At 39.8% G+C, this 18,805-nt stretch overlaps 1 protein-coding gene across 1 annotated transcript in view; it reads right to left on the bottom strand.

Annotated features, from left to right (window-relative positions):
* GRID2 (glutamate ionotropic receptor delta type subunit 2) overlaps nucleotides 1–18,805 on the bottom strand; it is a 1,023,637-nt gene that overhangs the window by 89,115 nt on the left and 915,717 nt on the right. Inside the window, exon 14 of the mRNA XM_073340701.1 lies at nucleotides 3,110–3,276. Within this exon, the coding sequence (XP_073196802.1) occupies nucleotides 3,110–3,276 (167 nt within the window). The remainder of the gene's footprint in view (nucleotides 1–3,109; nucleotides 3,277–18,805) is intronic.

Below are 18,805 nucleotides of genomic sequence, written 5' to 3'. Positions count from 1 at the left end.
CTTGACCTACAATAGACACCACATGCTCAGAACTGAGCAATTGCTGTAGTGCCATGGGAAATATAGACTTCTATGACATATCCTGACAGAATTTACAATTACTTTTATACCTCCCAGGAGCACAATGGAGGATTTAAGGCTCAGGATTGAAGAGAGTTCTTAATAGGTGTCATGTTGCATGTCGGCACACAGTTCCTACTGAACCAAGGGACACATCCTCTTGGAACTTTTCCTGTAGCATTCAGTAGTTTGCAGTATTAAAGCTCCTGTCATTACTTTAAAAAAAGAACTCGAGTGTGCTGCCCACAGGGCTGCTCGTGCACAGGTGGTCATCTATTAATGGCAAAAAAAAAAAAATGGAGGTGGGGTATTCTAACCTACCTGAGCACATCGATTTGTTGTCTAATGGCATGGACAGGTGTATTTGTCAAAATCTGTCAAGTGATTATGAAGTCATTGAGACAAGCTGAAAGGTCCATTATTTAAATCTTTCCTAGAGGGATTTCACTATTATTTTGATTCAATTACGTTGTATCTGCATTCTAGATGGAGTGGAATCAACTGGTTTCAGAGATACAATTATACAGATGGTCGTCACCATGGCTATCTGAGACCCTGAGTGGTTCCCTTCACATGTGAATACAGCTAAAAACCAGTCTCATTAAATATTCAAAAACCTAACTGTTCATATCTTTGTTTCAGCTTAGAACAAAGTCTATACATAGATTTAAAGACCAATTGCTTCGTTTTCTAAAGCTTCCAGTTTTTACCCTTTTAATAAATAATACCACAAAAAAAGCTTATTTGAAGACATTTTGATATTCCACTTAGAGCAGAACTACTTTTCTCATTTACTATTTGCAATTTCTACACTGTGCTGAAAGCCAAAAGATTTTTTTCAGCCCAAAACGCTTAAATCTGCAGAATTTCGAAAGAAAATCTTGTATTTGGTGTTACTCTTGCTTTTTTTAAACCTGTTAGTTAAAAAAAAAGTAGTTAGAGAGGCTATTGCATATGAAGGTTTCAGAATGTGTGTTTCAGGGGGAAGGGAATTTTTTTTTTCTTAACTCTAGTTGTGATCATGTCTAATACCGTGGGGACTAATATGCCTTACAAGCATATCCCTGCTTGCAGATGCTATTATTGTATCAGTAACAAAATTATAGTTACTCTTAATAAAATGAAAATACTACTACTATTTTGCACATATAGCTCACTCTGATCTGAGGGTATCAAAACCTTAATGTACAAGACTGGGCAAAATTCCTAGTGACTTCAGTGGGGCCAGGATTTCATCCTTGGTCTCCAGCTTCTCTCTGTTTCCATTTCTTAAAAATCAAACTCATGTGGATAATGCTCAGAACAAGATGACTTAAGACCCTGAATGGCACCTGATCACATCACTCTCCCCTCTCTGTGTATCTGTTCAAGAGCTTAGATAGCTGGGAAAATTCCTTAGAAAGATTATAGGAAGGATTTTTCCTTGCTTATTTTGCGTACTGTATATCAAGTGAACAATGCTCGAGTCCTAGATATTTTCTGCTGAGCTTACTTGGTCATGTTCACGGAAAGTTTCAATATTTTTGACAAGCAACTCCCTATAATGTTTTATATACATACACTCACATACATATACATACACACATATACATACACACACACACAATCAGATATATAACTCAATGCATTTAACTTCTTCATCACTTCTGTAAACTTTAGATTTTTGTTCAAGTTTATCTCAGAGCACAAGTCAGGCAAATAGTTCCCAATCAATAATATATTCACTGAATATTAGTCCCTTTCTGCTCATAGAATATCTGTGAGCAGACAACGATTTCCTTGAATTTACGTATTACTTGAAATAATTCAACAACCATCTTTTTTAATATTATACTCTATTAAGTGAATGCAAATATTTAAAAATCAAACTGTGCTGCTTAGTTGTAACTGGTCAGATAAGTCACATAGCGTTATTTCTGGTTGTCTCTTTTCCCTATGATGATGAATGCACAAGCACAATTCTGGCACAATTACTTGGACAGGAGAATTTAAAATTCAGTCCTGTGAATATTCAATATTATAACTCTGACATTTGCTTTCTGCAGGTATCTGTGCCAGTATCTGAATAGTCTGACTATTAAAAGAAAGTGAACACAAGGGGTAGAAGCCTGAATGAAACATATTCATATGACATAGGGAAGGATATCCAATATGACAGCCACACAAAAGAAATTCCAACAAAGCAAGTGTGAAATGCTGTTATTTGCCTTAAGCACAAATACTTAGCAATAGGTTTGGGAGAAAAGGTTTGAATAAATAGGAACCATATAATTCACCCAGACCTTCATCCAAAATTCAAACTGGATACAAAATAAAGTTTTCCTGTGGTTTATAAAAGTATGTTTGTTCGTTATTGTTGGGTTTTTTTCCCATTTCACATGCATCTGCAATTTTGAGTTAATACTGAATGCTGAGAAAGCACAATAAAGACAGTTCTGTTGGTATTTCTGGTCTGACCAAAAGCAATAGGTACCAGAAATCTCACTAAAGATCTCACTTTTGCAGCTCCAAAAAGTTGAGTGAGCTTTGGAAATACCTCCTAACTTTCTTACACTATTTTCTCTCCTTAGAAAAGGCTTGTAACTTTTTTTGGGGAGGGGACATCTTCTCAAGAGCACTGAGTGGGGGACCCTGCTATCCACATAATATAGGTTCCACAAATCTTTTTTGCTGCCAATAAATTTCAGTTCAACTCTCTGTTGTTTCTCAGGAGGGGTGAGAGCAACTAAAGCAAAACTAAGTATTTTAATGATACTGCTAGAGGAATGAATAATCAACTTCAGCATAAAATACCAGAATATGCAATTGGTAGTTACCTGCTTCAATGACATGTTCAATGATGTAAGGCCAGGTGACTCCAGTGTCTTTTTTCATTCCTTTCTTTTTGCAAAGTGGGACATTTTCCTGTTTTTACGTACGTTCACAAGTAAGTGAATGCATATTTAGAAAATCAGGAAGTTTTTCTCCCAAAGAAAATGCAACTAGAAATGGTTCCACAGCTGAGAGATATCTGCCCTTAATCCCTATTCCATCCTCTCCAGAATCTTACCTTTGTGAGAAGACATCTCTGTAGGGGCTGCCATGCTGGAGTGCAATTCCATATCCCCTGTCTGCGACAGTGTTCCCAACTGTGTAAAAGGAGCAGTCTGGGTCATTGATGGCCACGTATTCCAGTACTGCTGCATCCCACACAAAGGCATAGTTCCCATATTTCACCTGTAGCAAATAGAAGAAGAGCTTAAGGCTGCAGCTTGTCAACTCCAAAACAAGGCAGTTGTGACCAAAACTCATTACCATCTGAAGGCTGTTTGGTTAAAAAAATGTTGAGGTTTCAGTCCAGTTCCCAGCAGGTAAGTGTCCATATCCCCAAAACCACTGCCACAACTGATGCTGGTTGATTCTTTTGTTTGTAGACGCAGCAGACATGCTAGGAATTGAATGTGAACTGAAAACAATTTGCCCTCAGAGATGAGGCATGCTGGTGGAGAATTTGGGATAAGTTTGTACTCTTCTGGTTCAGTGTACAAATGGAGGACTTCAGTCCCCAGGGCTATTAACTGGGCACCTTTCACCTGTGCTAAATTCACACAGTGTAGATGTGTTTGTGAGAGAGAATCAATGCAGTGCCTATTTTACTCCCTTCACACTTGTGACCAACCCTCTGGACCTGGTGAAAGGATAATTTTATGGTGAAGGCAATGGATTGAGACAGAGAAGATCTGTCATCAATGCTCAGTTCTGCCACTGATTCCATGTATGACCTTGGACATGTCACTTGGTAACAGATTTTCAGAAAAGCACGACTCTCATTTAGGACCAACATGGAGTGGCCAGATTTTCAAAAGTGCTCAAAGGGAGCTGCTGGGTACTGAGAATTTTTGAAAATCTGGTTATTTATCTCTGTCTAAATTCCATATCTGTAAAATGGGAATAGTAATTCCCTGCTTCAGAAGGATACCATGAGAATAAATATATTAATATTTGTGAGGTGCTCAGAGGCTGTGGTGATTGGAACCAGATAAGTATCTAGATAGAAAATTGCTTCAGTGACCCTAAATACAAGATTCTTTTAAAGGGAAGCATTGCTCTACAGATATATTTCCCCTGTATTTAAAAAAAACCACAGTAGCAGCTGTGTGTTTCATTGTCAAGATGGACCACGACTGGCATATTACAATACCATTCCAAAGAAAGCTCCACTTAGACCACACTGATGGAAAGATTTCTTCCTTAAGTTATACTAATGGAAAATGAGATGCCTTGCCCACCCTGCTAGGTTGTCAAATCTGCTAGGCAAATCTTACATGGGCAGTTCATGCAGCCTCTTTTACTAGTGATTTCCGCTATGTTAATATAGCTTTCTTGCTCAGCTTTCTTGTTTTAGCCAAACAATTAAATGATTGTGTTTCTGAAGATTATTTTATCATCCAGGGTGATGGAGCTCTTGGAAGTATTGTTGACTAGCCCTGGTGTTTCTGGCATTACTTGATGCACTTTTGTTGTCCGTGTGAAGCCCTTGGGCTCGTAGATGTGAATCACCACAATTGTGACTGAATCTGCAATTGTAATTGCCATCCAGACACAAAATCTTTGTTAATCCGCCAGGACATATCACTCCTCACAGCAGCAGCACTATTCATACTAGGTGGCCCGCTTGTCCAAGACGTAAATGCCACTGGCATGTGAAATAGAATTAGCTCTACCTAGAGAGGAACATACTCTTCAGCTGGGTCCATATCTTGAACTGATCTTAGGGCTTGCCTACACAAGAATGTAGCAGCAGTTGAACTTAAAGCTGCGTGGATACTCTTATTTTGGTTTATACCAGGTTTATTTTGGTTTACCTAAATAAATTAGGAAAAGATTTAATTAATCTGAAATAATTCTCATTTAATCCAAACTAAGGGGGTTTGCACCTGTTTAATTAAAATGGTTAAAAACCCCACTGATTTAAATTAAGCCGGTACAATTTTGGAATGTAAAGAAGGCCGTAGCATCTAAACACAAGCATTACTCCTGTAAGGAGAGGATACATCTCACATCTTATCCACCAGTATATCAACTTCCTATATTAAATTACACACACACACAATGTTAAAAGATCATTACTAAGGTTAAAAAGTCAAACACTAAAAAGTTAGGAAATGCCCTACATAAGGTTGCCTTCTTTTTGTGTGTAATCTCCTATGCTTTTAGAAAAGCAAACTGAACCCTGTCCCAGAAATTCCATCATGTGGCATCATACTGACACCCACATGGTTCATTAGCAGGGTTGGAGCCTTTAGATCCACTGTACTGGCCTTTCCCACTTGACTTAAAAGAGTAACTGACACCAATAATAGGTTGTCATCCTCTATGTGGGTCAGTGCTAGAGAAAGATGAGACATGCACTTTACCAGTGGGTTTCACAGATATTTGCTGAGCAGAAGAATGATGAAACTCAGAAATTTTAGGTCCCATTCCAGGAGCTGGAAGGGATTTTGCTCTAATGCAGAGTTTCTCCACTTGGATCATGATTCAAAACTGGGTCACCAGAATGTGTCAAATGATCATAGAGCTGGCTTTGCTCAGCTCCCCGCTCCAGGAGTTGCGACCTGATGCACGGGGTCACAGTGCCACTCAGATATGGCCCAGCCTTACATCACGATGGCAGGGGGCCAGCCTGGTTAAATTTGAGTAAGTGGTGCTGTGACCGCATGCACCAAGTCACAATACCACTCTCACCAATTTGGCCTGGCCAGCCCTGCCATCAGGTCAATGCCTGAAGCGAGGAGCCAAACCCAACCAGCATTGCAGGAGAGGAGACAGGACATAGTGGTTGGTGTTACATTCCCCAGTAAGTACTGGTTCCCTGATATATCCTCTGCCCCACAGCCAGGTGACACCCCGTCTTCCATGCCCCCTGTCCTGCCTTGCATCTTGGGCCCCTCCATGTATCCCCAATCCCAAAGCTGTGTGACTCCCCCTCTGTCATACCATCCATCCTGGCCCCCAGCACCCCAGATCTTCCCCCACTGCAACCCCCATCCCCTTCCACACCCAACTCCTTTCCTCAGCTCCCCCACATATCCCAAATCCCCCATCCCTTTACCCTCTGCTCCCTGTGGATCGTGTGTGGGAGCTGTGTGTTGTTTTTTTTTTGGGAAGTTAGCAGCTTGCTACCTCTGCCCCCATATCCTTTCCCCAGTCTCCCACTTCACTCTCTCACCCCACTGTCCCAATCTACTCTCCCAGCACAAGCCACCTCTTGCCCCCTCTGAATTTGTATTAGGCATCTCCTACCTCCAAGTTGCTTGGGTCAAACAGCAGAGGCTGTTTTCAGTTCTTGTGCCTGGCCCTGTCCTGTCCTGTGGTAGCACAGAGCTGAAAGTGCAGGGAAAGTCCTGCTCAGCCCTGGGCTGGAGCATGCCCAGTGCAGATGGGATTTTTATGGAATTTAGTCTGCAAAGCTCTAGCAAGTCTCTACTGAGCATATACAAACTGTAATTTTTTTAAAGGCTTATAACTTGGCAAATTTCGGTAAGTTTTCACAGAGATGGCCAAAGAGACATTCCTGACACACAGAACACCTCCATACCAAATTTTGAAGTCCCTGTTCCAAAGCATAGGGGGAATACAGCTTTTCAAAGAAAACGTCATTGGAATTTTTGACCTTCGGCAAAACAATGCATTTTTCTCTAACCTTGCTCTTGGAAATAGTGGACATGTTTTTGGCTGAATTTTTCCAAAAAGCATTCAGCACGAGGCAGACCACATCATGGAAAATATCATCCCAAATGGTTAAAGTTTGTCCAAGTTATAAACAACTGAAGACAAGAATTTATAATGGGAAGTGTCAGCCAAACTTAACACATGGTGCTATCAGTTCCATCTATACTACTCCACTGTGGGTACTGCATCCAAAGAAAATTGCACTGCAACCATGCAGGGCACCTACTTCTGCTTATCATCTTTTTACCATCCAGGGAACTTACTCCTATTTAATGCCTTTCTTTTCCTTTCCCACATATTCTCCTCAGTCTCCTACATACTTTCAGGATATAATTTATGTTATGTTAAATTTGTGCCCCTGCAATGCATTGGTGCACCACTTTCCTCAACTGGATGGAATGTCAGACTTGCTCAAATGTATGTGATTATGTTCTCCATGAGCGGTTAAATACAACAAAGTACAGACCTGTCATCTCTAAACTGCATCTGATTCTGTCACCCTCTATTTGCTGCAGCCTATAAACCGTGAAAGTACTTCCCTAGAATGAACTCTTTCATGAGTTACTACTGGAATTGTTCAAGAAATGCTGAACCATTGTTCAGGTTTGTCAAGGTTCCTCCCCCACTCTGAACTCTAGGGTACAGATGTGGGGACCTGCATGAAAAACCTCCTAAGCTTATCTTTACCAGCTTAGGTCAAAACTTCCCCAAGGTACAAAATATTACCCCCGTTATCCTTGGACTGGCCGCTACCACCACCAAACTAATACTGGTTACTGGGGAAGAGCTGTTTGGACGCGTCCTTCCCCCCAAAATACTTCCCAAAACCTTGCACCCCACTTCCTGGACAAGGTTTGGTAAAAAGCCTCACCAGTTTGCCTAGGTGACTACAGACCCAGACCCTTGGATCTTAAGAACAATGAACAATCCTCCCAACACTTGCACTCCCCCTTTCCTGGGAAATGTTGGATAAAAAGCCTCACCAATTTGCATAGGTGACCACAGACCCAAACCCTTGGATCTGAAAATAATGAAAAAGCATTCAGTGTTTTACAAGAAGACTTTTAATAAAAAAATAGAAGTAAATAGAAATAAAGAAATCCCCCCTGTAAAATCAGGATGGTATATATCTTACAGGGTAATTAGATTCAAAAACATAGAGAACCCCTCTAGGCAAAACCTTAAGTTACAAAAAAGATACACAGACAGAAATAGTTATTCTATTCAGCACAATTCTTTTCTCAGCCATTTAAAGAAATCATAATCTAACACATACCTAGCTAGATTACTTACTAAAAGTTCTAAGACTCCATTCCTGGTCTATCCCCGGCCAAGACGACTACAGACAGACACAGACCCTTTGTTCTCTCCCTCCTCCCAGCTTTTGAAAGTATCTTGTCTCCTCATTGGTCATTTTGGTCAGGTGCCAGCGAGGTTACCTTTAGCTTCTTAACCCTTTACAGGTGAGAGGAGCTTTCCCCTGGCCAGGAGGGATTTCAAAGGGGTTTACCCTTCCCTTTATATTTATGACAAGGTTCAAGAAATGCTAAACCACATTTGAACACTAGAGGTAAAGACCTTGCCAGCAACTGTTCTTGTGCTCCCTATTTCTCTTGTGGATTTGGGTTTGTTGCCTTTTCTCTGATTGTTCACATCCTCCATCTCCCTCCCTGCCACCTTCCAGTGACAATACCACCACCAAAAGTTGCAGGCCAACAGTTGTTTTAACTAACTTATCCAGCAATGAGAGTGTCAGATGAGAGCCAGGTAGGAAATGGTTTTCCTATCTTGTGAGAATTTGAGATTTTGAAAAATATTCCCAATTCAAATCAGGATGAAAAGTCAAAATCTTTCTTTAACTAATAATTAGATTACATTATTAAATGGAAAGTCATTTTGACCTAAAAACATTTTTTTATTTTGAAAATATCAAAATGCGACATTTAAATAATTTTGAAACTTTTCAAAATTGTTTTGAAATGGGACATTTATTAGTAATGACCCTTTCCCACAAAGACTTTTAATTTAGACAAATTGGCTTTTTCCCCAATGTAAAATGTTTCGTCAAAAATGTTCCTATCAGTTCTACCAGATTCTTCACTGACTTGCTATTCCATTGGTCTCTCTGGGTGCTTGGAGGAGTCATGATACTTTTCTCCTGACTCCTCTCCCTTGTTCCACTCTCATTTCCATATCATACTAGACAATCACATTGTAAAATTGAGATGAATTCACTAGATACATGTACAGAGACAACGGTAATAAATAATAGCTAAGTAAAAAGTAAACAGAACATAAGGAGGCCATCTGGGGCTAGGCAGCCCAAAAGAGGATTAAAACCCAAGTCAGCATATTAAATTACACCATGTCATTACATCATTTAGATCGGAGCTTGACAATCTAGATGATATTTGTAAAGACTGTTTACAGATAAAAACTACTGAAGCATGCCATGATAGATTTTTGTTTGTGAGATGCAATGCGCAAGAGGCTTCTGCATTTGCGACACACTCTTTCACATGTGTAATCAATCTCCTCTGGACTAAACGCACAAGGACTGGAGAGGAACATTTTTTGTTTAAAGCTGTAGAGCTGGAGGAATTTTCTTCTTTTTAACAACTAAGATTCTGGAGCAGAGAGGGAATCAGATTGTCCATGAAGCTTGCATGAATTTATAAGGATGGTGGGAGGAGGACAGGGTGCAAGGAACTCTCTTTCACACCCTTCATGACCTGCACAAAGGCCAGGGGCAATTGTAGCCCTGGGGTTTGGGGATGTGTAGCAATTTCTCCCTCTGGAGTCCACTGGGGTTGCAAATCACCTCAAGAGGGCCAGGAAGCAGAGGGGAAAAGATGAAGTTACATCCTAAAGGATAGTGTAGCTTGGATTCCAGCAGAGACTTCATGATTCATGTCTAGGGTCTGGGAGTATCCCAGGCTGTACGTGCAGTGGACACCGCTCTTTATGGGACACAGGAGTGAGACATTGAGGAGACACACTAAGTCATCCGTCTACCTACCAATACTGTATTGTTCCATACAGCACAGTACATTTTGTTGCATTATTTGTCCCAAGCAATAGAGCTTTCACCACTTCCTTTAGGAGACTATTCCTTAGACAAGTAGGTCTATGAGAAATTTTTTCTTGATATTGAACATAAATATTTTATTTCTTCCTTCTTCAATCTTCTACTATTTTCATCTTTCTTTCATCACTTCTAGTTTTTTCTCCTTGTGTCACTCTAAATAATCTTTCTACCTCTTTGGGGCTGAAATCTTTCAAATATTATAGTCTGTAATCACGTCTCCACCATCTTGCTTGTCACTTAGCCAAGCTAGATATAGTTTGTGTAGCTCTCTTTAATCTTTTATCCTAAATCAATCCTTTCAACCCCCGCAATTATTGTTATTTATTTCTTTTGCTCACTTCCGAACTCTCTCTAAGATACATTTATCTATCTGGTAACGAGGAGTGCATTCCCTAAGAGAGTGACAACTGCTTGTAAAGTTGTCTGGCAGTATTAGATGAATTTGGTTCCCTTTTTAGTGTGCGCTTCCTAGCATAAGGGCAAAATTATCTTCTCAGATTCACACAGTACATCTTCATGGGTATTTTTCTCTCTCTATTTGCAGAGATTTTAAACACAGGAAAAATAAGAAAAATGAAGATGAGATCCAGGTCTGAGAACAGAGTTTTAACAGAGTACAGTGTACTGTATCTGGAATGCCAATTATATGCTACGTGTCTATGTACCCATTATATGGGAAGCTGAGGAAGTGGGGGCTGGCACAATGAATGAAGAAGGAAGTGGATTCTAGAACAAAATGATAATTAAATGGCTGATAGCCTCATCACTGAGATGAGCGTAGATTCTCTAGCTTTCCCACAGGCATGTTGCAAATTGTCCACTCTGAGACATATGACAAACAGCAAAACCCCCAGCTCCACATCATGACAAAGAGCTAAGGAATGACAATCAATTATAGGGACTAAATAAGGGAAAAAGACAGGATCTTTGTAGTATCTCTCACAGCTCACTGCAGATTTGTATTCCTGAATTCTACATTTCCACAAAGTTATATTGTAATTTCATGGGGAGATAATGCCATTTCAGAATGATGGCAAATCTGAATGCAGTTCACATTCTATCATGCAGCACCTGGGAGGGTTGAGAAAAAAAATTGCATGGAGGAAGTGTGTAATTTCATGGGCTTTGTTTTTAACATGAGTTAAAGGAGAATGATCTCTAGACAGAGAGTTAATATTCACACCATTATTTTGATGTCATTAAAAGGACAGGCGATGGAGAAGTGCCAGGCGATGGAGAAGTCTGTGGTCACAGAATGGAGGGGAATGGGGGCTAGAGAACCCTGAGGCAGTCTCCCCTTTGCCCCTCACTATCAGGGGTTGGGGAGTGGTGCTTTGTGGCTGGAAGGATGGATAATTGGGCTGGCATATCTCCTGGGTGACAGGCCAGGACCAGGAGCTCAGCTACTATGGTGATCATAGAATCATAGAATATCAGGGTTGGAAGGGACCTCAGGAGGTCATCTAGTCCAACCCCAGCAGCAATCCCAGCTTTCCAGTCAATCTAGGTATAAAGCCCGAGAGCTATGAATTGTATCCCTTCTTTCTACATCACACATAATCAGCATTCGTGCGAGTGTTGTAAGAGAAAGGCTAAAAAGAGTTTTGTGTATTTGATGAAGATCTCCATACAAAATTAGAAACAAAACTAGATATATGGGTTTTTTTATAAGGATCGTTTGTATGCATGACACTGGATTTTAAGTGAATTCAGAGATTGATTATTGGACCAAAACGTTTGACCCCACTCTTCAGTTTAGTGACCCATTCCAGGTGAGTTACTGTAAAAAGGGAATCTACTTCGCATTATACACATCAGAGGAAATCAGCACATCAGTGCTGTTAAAAATTATTTCCATAAGACTGTGCATCACTACACATTATAAGATTTTTCCTCTTGTAGAAACCTGGACTATAAACACTGTCCCAACTTCATCCCTGATGCAACTCTATCAAAAGCAGTGGAGTTACCCCAGACATGCATTTGATCCATTATAGTTTTGTGTGTATATACTAGATGTGAAGCATAAGGTTGATTCATATTTACTGATGGCATTTCTAAGCGTCTTTGGGCCAACTCATAAAAGTGAAGGCAGCTACAGGCTCCATTAGCACAGTATTTGAGTTCAATACTATATAATCTTGTGCTTCATGTAACTTTTAACATTTTTAATATACATTTATAATTACAGAAAATTATAGTCTTTATAGCAGAAAAAAATAAAGAGTAACTATGTACTCAAATACCCATTTGAGTATTATAAAAGTATTTTTTAAAAATGTATTTACAAAAAGAAATATGCAGGATATGCAAAAAATCTGTATTTCTTCTTTAAAAGAGCTAAATAAACCCGCAGGGGAAAAATGTTAAGATACATTACAGGCTACATAGAATTAAAAGTAATATCTATAAAAACAATAGAATATTCTAGTTACATAAATGTGTATACAAAAATAAAACAATGTTTGAAGTCCAATGTTTAAATTAACGTTAAATTGATTGGGGAAAAATAAATGTATTCAAGTCTGGAAACTCAAACAAAATCCCTGAACACACTACCTACCGTAGTTCCTCTACTTCAGAAAAACACACTGACGGTGCTTTTTGCACACATTTTTAATAAAAACCACCCCCACACACCCAACTGTAGCAGACTTTTCTTGACCGAACAGTGCACAAACTGAATTGCCACTATTTAATTAAGAACCACATACCCAGAGACAGAGTCTCATCAGATTCACCCTTTTGGAATGTGTCAATGATCACAACAGAAGATATAGAAACAAACAGAAGATACAGATTAGTCACTTGCCCTCACATTTCACATACCCATTGTAGTCAAGGGATGACATTGTTTCACAGTCCACTATCTACATGTATTATCCAGGTTTCAGAGTAGCAGCCGTGTTAGTCCGTATTCGCAAAAAGAAAAGGAGTACTTGTGGCACCTTAGAGACTAACCAATTTATTTGAGCATAAGCTTTCGTGAGCTTTTGTTAGTCTCTAAGGGGCCACAAGTACTCCTTTTCTTTTTATATATTATCCAGTATCTACCATTCTACTACAATAGCTATACAGAGGAAGAACACTACCATATGCTGTTAATTTTATGTTTCCTATCCATGTGGTCTGAAAGCTGAGCATCAACACACCATACATCTAGTCATCCACGGTACAAACACTAGATGCAGACCATAGGGAACTGTACTTTATTCTCCAAAACAATTTTATGACCTTAGCTGTTACATAGAGTAGATAGCAATGGGAAGAGTACTTGAAATACTTAGATTAAATGCTGGTTCATATCATGTAGATACTGCACTCTAAAATGGGACATGGCAGGGTTTGGGGGCAGAATTAAAGTTATCTGTGGAATCTTAATTCTAAATTTCCAGATGTTGCTAAATGGCTGTCTGCTGGCCATCTTTAAGCAGCCTCACAAGAAAGCCTCTTGAGTAGAAGGGATTGGAAACACAGTAAGCTCCATCATCTCCTGTCCCAGGATCTCACCAAGGTTATTGTCTATTAGAATTGAGTGAAAAATGGAATTTCCAACTCAATGAAATATCAGCATTTCTTGATTTGTTTTCATCTCAAATTGGGACAAAAAGTTGAAATACTGAAATTTTGAATGTGATGAAAACTTCAGAAAAATTTCCATTTGGGTCTTAATTAAATGTTTGTCATTCCCAAAGCAAAATGTTTTGTTACAGATTATTGGACTGACTCAAAACCTTTTGTTTCAAGTGAGCTCAACTTTAAACTGTATCCGCCTCTGGTGCCATGGTGCCTCATGGGAGTTGTAGTTCTGGTGCTTCTTGCCCCATTTTCTCCTGTGGGCCAGGGCCTCTGTCAAACTATATCTCCCATACTAAAACTGTTATGTGACTCATGATGCACTGCATCGCTTTGTCAGAGGGCAGACTGCAGTGCACCATGGGAGATGTGTTTAGGTGTTGGAGTTCAGCCAATAGGGTAGAATGGAGGCACAAGGCATCCAAATTATGACACCCATGAGTAGAGCTGGGCAAACATTTTTATCCACATTTTTTTTTTTTGCTGAAAAATGCAGATTTGGGTTGACCAAAACATTTTGCCAATTCACATCAAACTTGCCAAATTGTTTCGGTAATTTTCTTTAAAAAAATAATCACTGACATTTTCTAAATGGAAGGGTTTTTTTAATTCCAAACAGCTTTTCATTTCAAAATGTACTTCAATTGTATTGAAAACATTTTTAATGGTTCAATTTTTTTTTTTAAAAATTCAATTAGCTTAAAACCAAAAGAAAACATTTTGTTTGACCTCAAACAATATTTTTCCTTTTTGATTCTGATTGACCTGAAATTAATATATTTTATTTTTCAGTACAATAGAATAGAAAAGAGCAGATTCATCCATAAAAATTGTCCAAGCTGGAAATTGAATAATGAGACTCAGGGGGTTAGAACTCCTAACTTCATCTCTCTCTAGTACAGATTTAATCTTTCATTACATTGTCATATCAGGTTTCAGTACCTTGTGTGTTAGTTTCAGTTGTTACTGCATCAGGTTTAGAAGTACTGTATAGTAAATTTGTTGCCAATTGCTTTAGAAAAGATTATCAAGCATTGAGAGTAAAATTGCTCTCAGTTATACTATGTAAACCTGGAATAACTGCATTGAAGTGAACATTATTATTCCAGATTTACACCACTGTAACTGAGAACAGAATTTGTCCCTCAATTTTTAGCTTGGCTTCCAGCTGCTAAAATAAATATGAATTTTGCTGTTGTAATTAATGATATTATATAAGTCACAAAAATATAATAACCAGAGTTGACGGGGTAAAGACAAAGCAAAAACACAATTTCTAAATTGGAAAAGAAAATGTATTTAGTAATCTTTTCAAGTTGTCACAGCAAAGCACTGAAAGGTAGCAGATCTCTCTGATCACTGACATGCAGCTGAGCCACAGGTAATTGAAACTAATGCCAGTTTCAGTGGGAAAAAAACTAGAAGGAAAAAAAGCACAGCGGGAACAGAAAACCACTTGCAATGTGTTACTTTAAAAGGTTATGAACCATTTCTTCAGAGTGGCTCCCTGCCTTTTTCTTCTTACCTGACAATTTAGGTGGTACAGATATTAGTGAGTAACATTTTAACTGAACACCAGCAAAGGTCACCTGTAGAAATTATGTGGAAGCATCTCAGCCTTTCCCCAGGCATAGATGAACCATAGCAAGTGCCGATCTTATTGATGGGAAAATTTAAAACGCAATGCCACTAAAGACAGCTCCCCACTCTGATTTTTTTTAAGTCTCAGGGCAGAATTCAGTCCTTAGGTATGGAGGCACAATTCCCATTGGCTGTGCTGATCTATACCATAAATGAGTTTGGACATTGGTTTCGTCTATGCTCCCATTTGAGTCCTGTAAGTCAACCCTAGGGATAGACAATAGTTACTTGTGGTTTGTTCTTAAATTCAATTCAATTCCTTAATTTTGGTCTCATGCATTAGAGCATGAGAAAGTTCCAGGCATTGCTCTTTTTATTTAGGATCTGTATAAAGAACCATAGGAATGCATAACCATCTTTCTATGTGCAGATGATTTTTTACTCCAATGTATTTTTCTGGCCTCTCTCAGTTTGACGGGGTTCTGGGGGGTGCCACCGGGAACTGAGGTATAGCTGAGCCTTCTGTGTCACCACTCTGGGTTCCCTCTTGCACTGTGACATTGTGACAAGTTGCAAAGCCCTCCAGCTTGCACTCACACCAAGCTCCACAGGCAGGGACCACACCCAGTTGTGTTCATGAATGCTCAGCCACTCTTGAACCCACAATAGAGAGGCTAGAGCTTAAACATTCTCAGCTCCCCAGCCTAAGACCCCAGAGCTGTACCATCCTGCCCTGATCAAAGCCTGATCAGTATGAATTTATTACCCGTCCACCACTTTTACAAAGGAAAGTGGACATGCACTAACCCTTGATCATGAGCTGAGATTTATCCCTTTTGCACTTCAAGCAACACAGTGTTTTAAGTAAAATATAAACCATATTTATTAACTACAGAAAGATAACTTTTAAGTGATTATAAGTGATAGCAAACAGATCAAAGTAGATTACCATAAGAAACAAAAACAAACACAAACTAAGCTTACAATATTAGCTAGGATCTGAATCAGTAATCTCTCACCCTGACTGAGGATACAAGCAGTCCACCAAGATTCCATACACAAGCTAGAAATCCCTTTAGCCTGGGACCAGCACTTCCACCAAGTTCATTCCTTTTCATCTGGTACTTTCAGGAGTGTTGTTATAGGGAGAGTGAAGTGCAGTCATGATGTCATTTTCCCCCCTTTAATATCTTCTTCCAACTTGCTGGAAAGCTCTTTTGCTGTGACCTGGGTCAAACAGTTCCCATTGTGTAGTGCTATCTCTGAGAGGTTTCTATTGTACACAGTTCCGGGGGTAATCCTTGTGCTTGTGTGCATGTCCTCAATACGCCATTAACATTGTTTGGCCTTTCTATTGTTTTACCTGGAAGGCTGCTTGTGGGTGTTCTCAATCTCACAACAGGTTTCAGTAGCACATACATAGGCAAACTTCATAGCTTCACATACAGTGATAGCACATACCATCCAACAAGATATTAATGTCTAGCAGACTTTTAGACTGATACCTCACAAGGCATACTTTGTATAAAACATATCATAATTATAAGACTGTGATGAATATGAGGGTGCCAGGGGGTGCCACACTCAGTGCCATCAACACTACTGTACTATTGTCCTGATGGCTGCCCCCATCCACTAAGAAAAAAATATCAGAGCTTAAACACCTCTTAAGACCTATTTTCCCTTTTCTTCTTCCTTCCCCAAAGAATCTGTCAGAAGATAAAGATCTAAGGCCACATCCTTGTTTGCTTTCCACAAATCTGTGGTGCAAAGCAAACCTAAGTAATCAGCTCAGGATTCCCCTTGCCTAGGTGAATCCAGTTGTCAGCATATAGTTCATGCCTGAGGCAAAGGGGCCATGCCCTAAATTGCTGGGATCCCATGCTCAGGTGCCAAAGCAGCTTCTTGAGGGCCACTGCAACTAGTACAATTTAGAGCAGCATCAGAGCGGCTCTAAATTTTTGCTTTATTTTATTTATTTATTTATTTTTGCTTTATAATATTTGAGACTAAACTGGTGCTTGGCAGATGCACCCTTAGCCTGAGCTGCACCATGTTTCATATTAGCAGTATTCTTGATCTGGCTATGCAGATCTGTGTGCGCATAAGGGAGGGCTGGGGAAGGAGAAGGCAGATTCCCTCCTCTGAACTGTTTGCTAGCTTCAGTAACCCACACGCCAGGCAATATATTCTTCCCCTCGTCCTGTACTTATTATCTTGTGTTTTGTAATAACTTTGTAAGTAGTACCTCAATATTTGGGCAATGGGCACTTTTGCTATGCTGACAGGTTAGTCTGATAGATCAGACAGACAGAAATATATTATGACATACTATTTACATTGGTCTGCAATTTCAAGCAGCACAGGCTCCTCAGGGCAGCCAAGGAAAGCTTTGGCTAGCCCAAACACACTAGGATGTCTATCTACTGTTACATATTGGCTCAGAGCATGTCTTTATGTGACCATTTTGCTTACCTACTTTCAGATGTCAGCACCCTTCCTAGTTTCAAGACTCCTGGGTGTGCTTTTTCCCCTCCATTTCTAGGATTTTCACAAATAAATAATTACAGTGGTCTATTGAACACTTGGGCGGGAGCAAAGTTCACACCTCTGGGAGCTATTGTTTTAGGCTCTCTGCCCAACTCAGGCAGACATCACTTACACTTAATTCATATTTTTTCAAGCATTTCTTTCCATCCATAAGAGCTAGAAATATTTTTCTTAAATGAAAGCTGAGATTTTCATCTCATCATGTGGCTCCAGGAACTGGGGCACTAGCATTGGCTTTATGATGCCTATTCCTTCTTCTGGCCTTGGAGGGAGTTGCTAAGGGAAATCATAAGTACTAAAAGCATTCTCTCTGCAACAGCTGGACATGTGAGGAAAAGAGTCCTCAAAAACAGATCTAGTTTCTTCTGTCCAATTACAAAAAAAAACAAAACAAAACAACAAGCCAAACTAAGGTGCTTGGATAAATGTTGCCATTCATTTATTTCATAGCATCCAAAACTGTGCTGACAAGTCTCTGCCCAAGAGATCTTAGAAACAAACAAAACAAAAAAATCTCTATTCATCTGCATTTCAGTCTACTTTCAAGTTATTTTTGTTAGAGAGGTTGATAGGAGAATTCATTAGAGAAAAAAATGTGCATGACATAAGTCTTAGTATTGCACATTTATCTTCCTTCCTTGCTTGTGTTTTTTACTCCTTTGCTTTCATCTGGTGGTGAAAATGATGGATGTTTGGGCAACAAGTCTAAAAAGAGTGACAATTTGCTTCATTCCCCTTTATACCGAGTATATTGTCTGAGGGAAATGATGATTTTCTCCAGATTAGAGAGAAAGGAACACAGTGAGGAACATCACTTTGGGAGGGGCAGTATTTTTTCCTCTCTCTCTCATGGACTGTATGGACACAGGCCAACAGAACCCAAGCCTCAGGGGCTGGGAGGTAGAAAGATTGCCAGGAGTGGGGGCCAAGAGGCACAAACAGCTCACAACCCACACTGCACCAGTGGGCCTGGAACTCCAAAAGTGGGCTGGGCCAGGAGAAGGGAGGGTCAGGCTTTCAGGGAGCAGTATAGATTTAGAACCTCTCCAACGGTGAGCTCCTCTGGGGTGCCAGCTGGATTTTAAAGTTACCCTTTCCCACATAAAACCTGCATGAGGACTGTCACTCCTTTTCTCACTGTGGTGAATCTTCCCCTCAGGCTTAACTGCTCCAACAGGCACAGATTTGCAGCCCCTCCATGCCTGTCGGAGTGAATCTAGCCCAACAACAAGTCACCAG

The sequence above is a fragment of the Lepidochelys kempii genome, chromosome 4 (assembly GCF_965140265.1).
Source record: "Lepidochelys kempii isolate rLepKem1 chromosome 4, rLepKem1.hap2, whole genome shotgun sequence".
NCBI classification, from domain to species: Eukaryota; Metazoa; Chordata; order Testudines; family Cheloniidae; genus Lepidochelys; species Lepidochelys kempii.
Note: the sequence above shows the minus strand (reverse complement) of the source record. Positions and strands in the feature narration are given on the sequence as shown.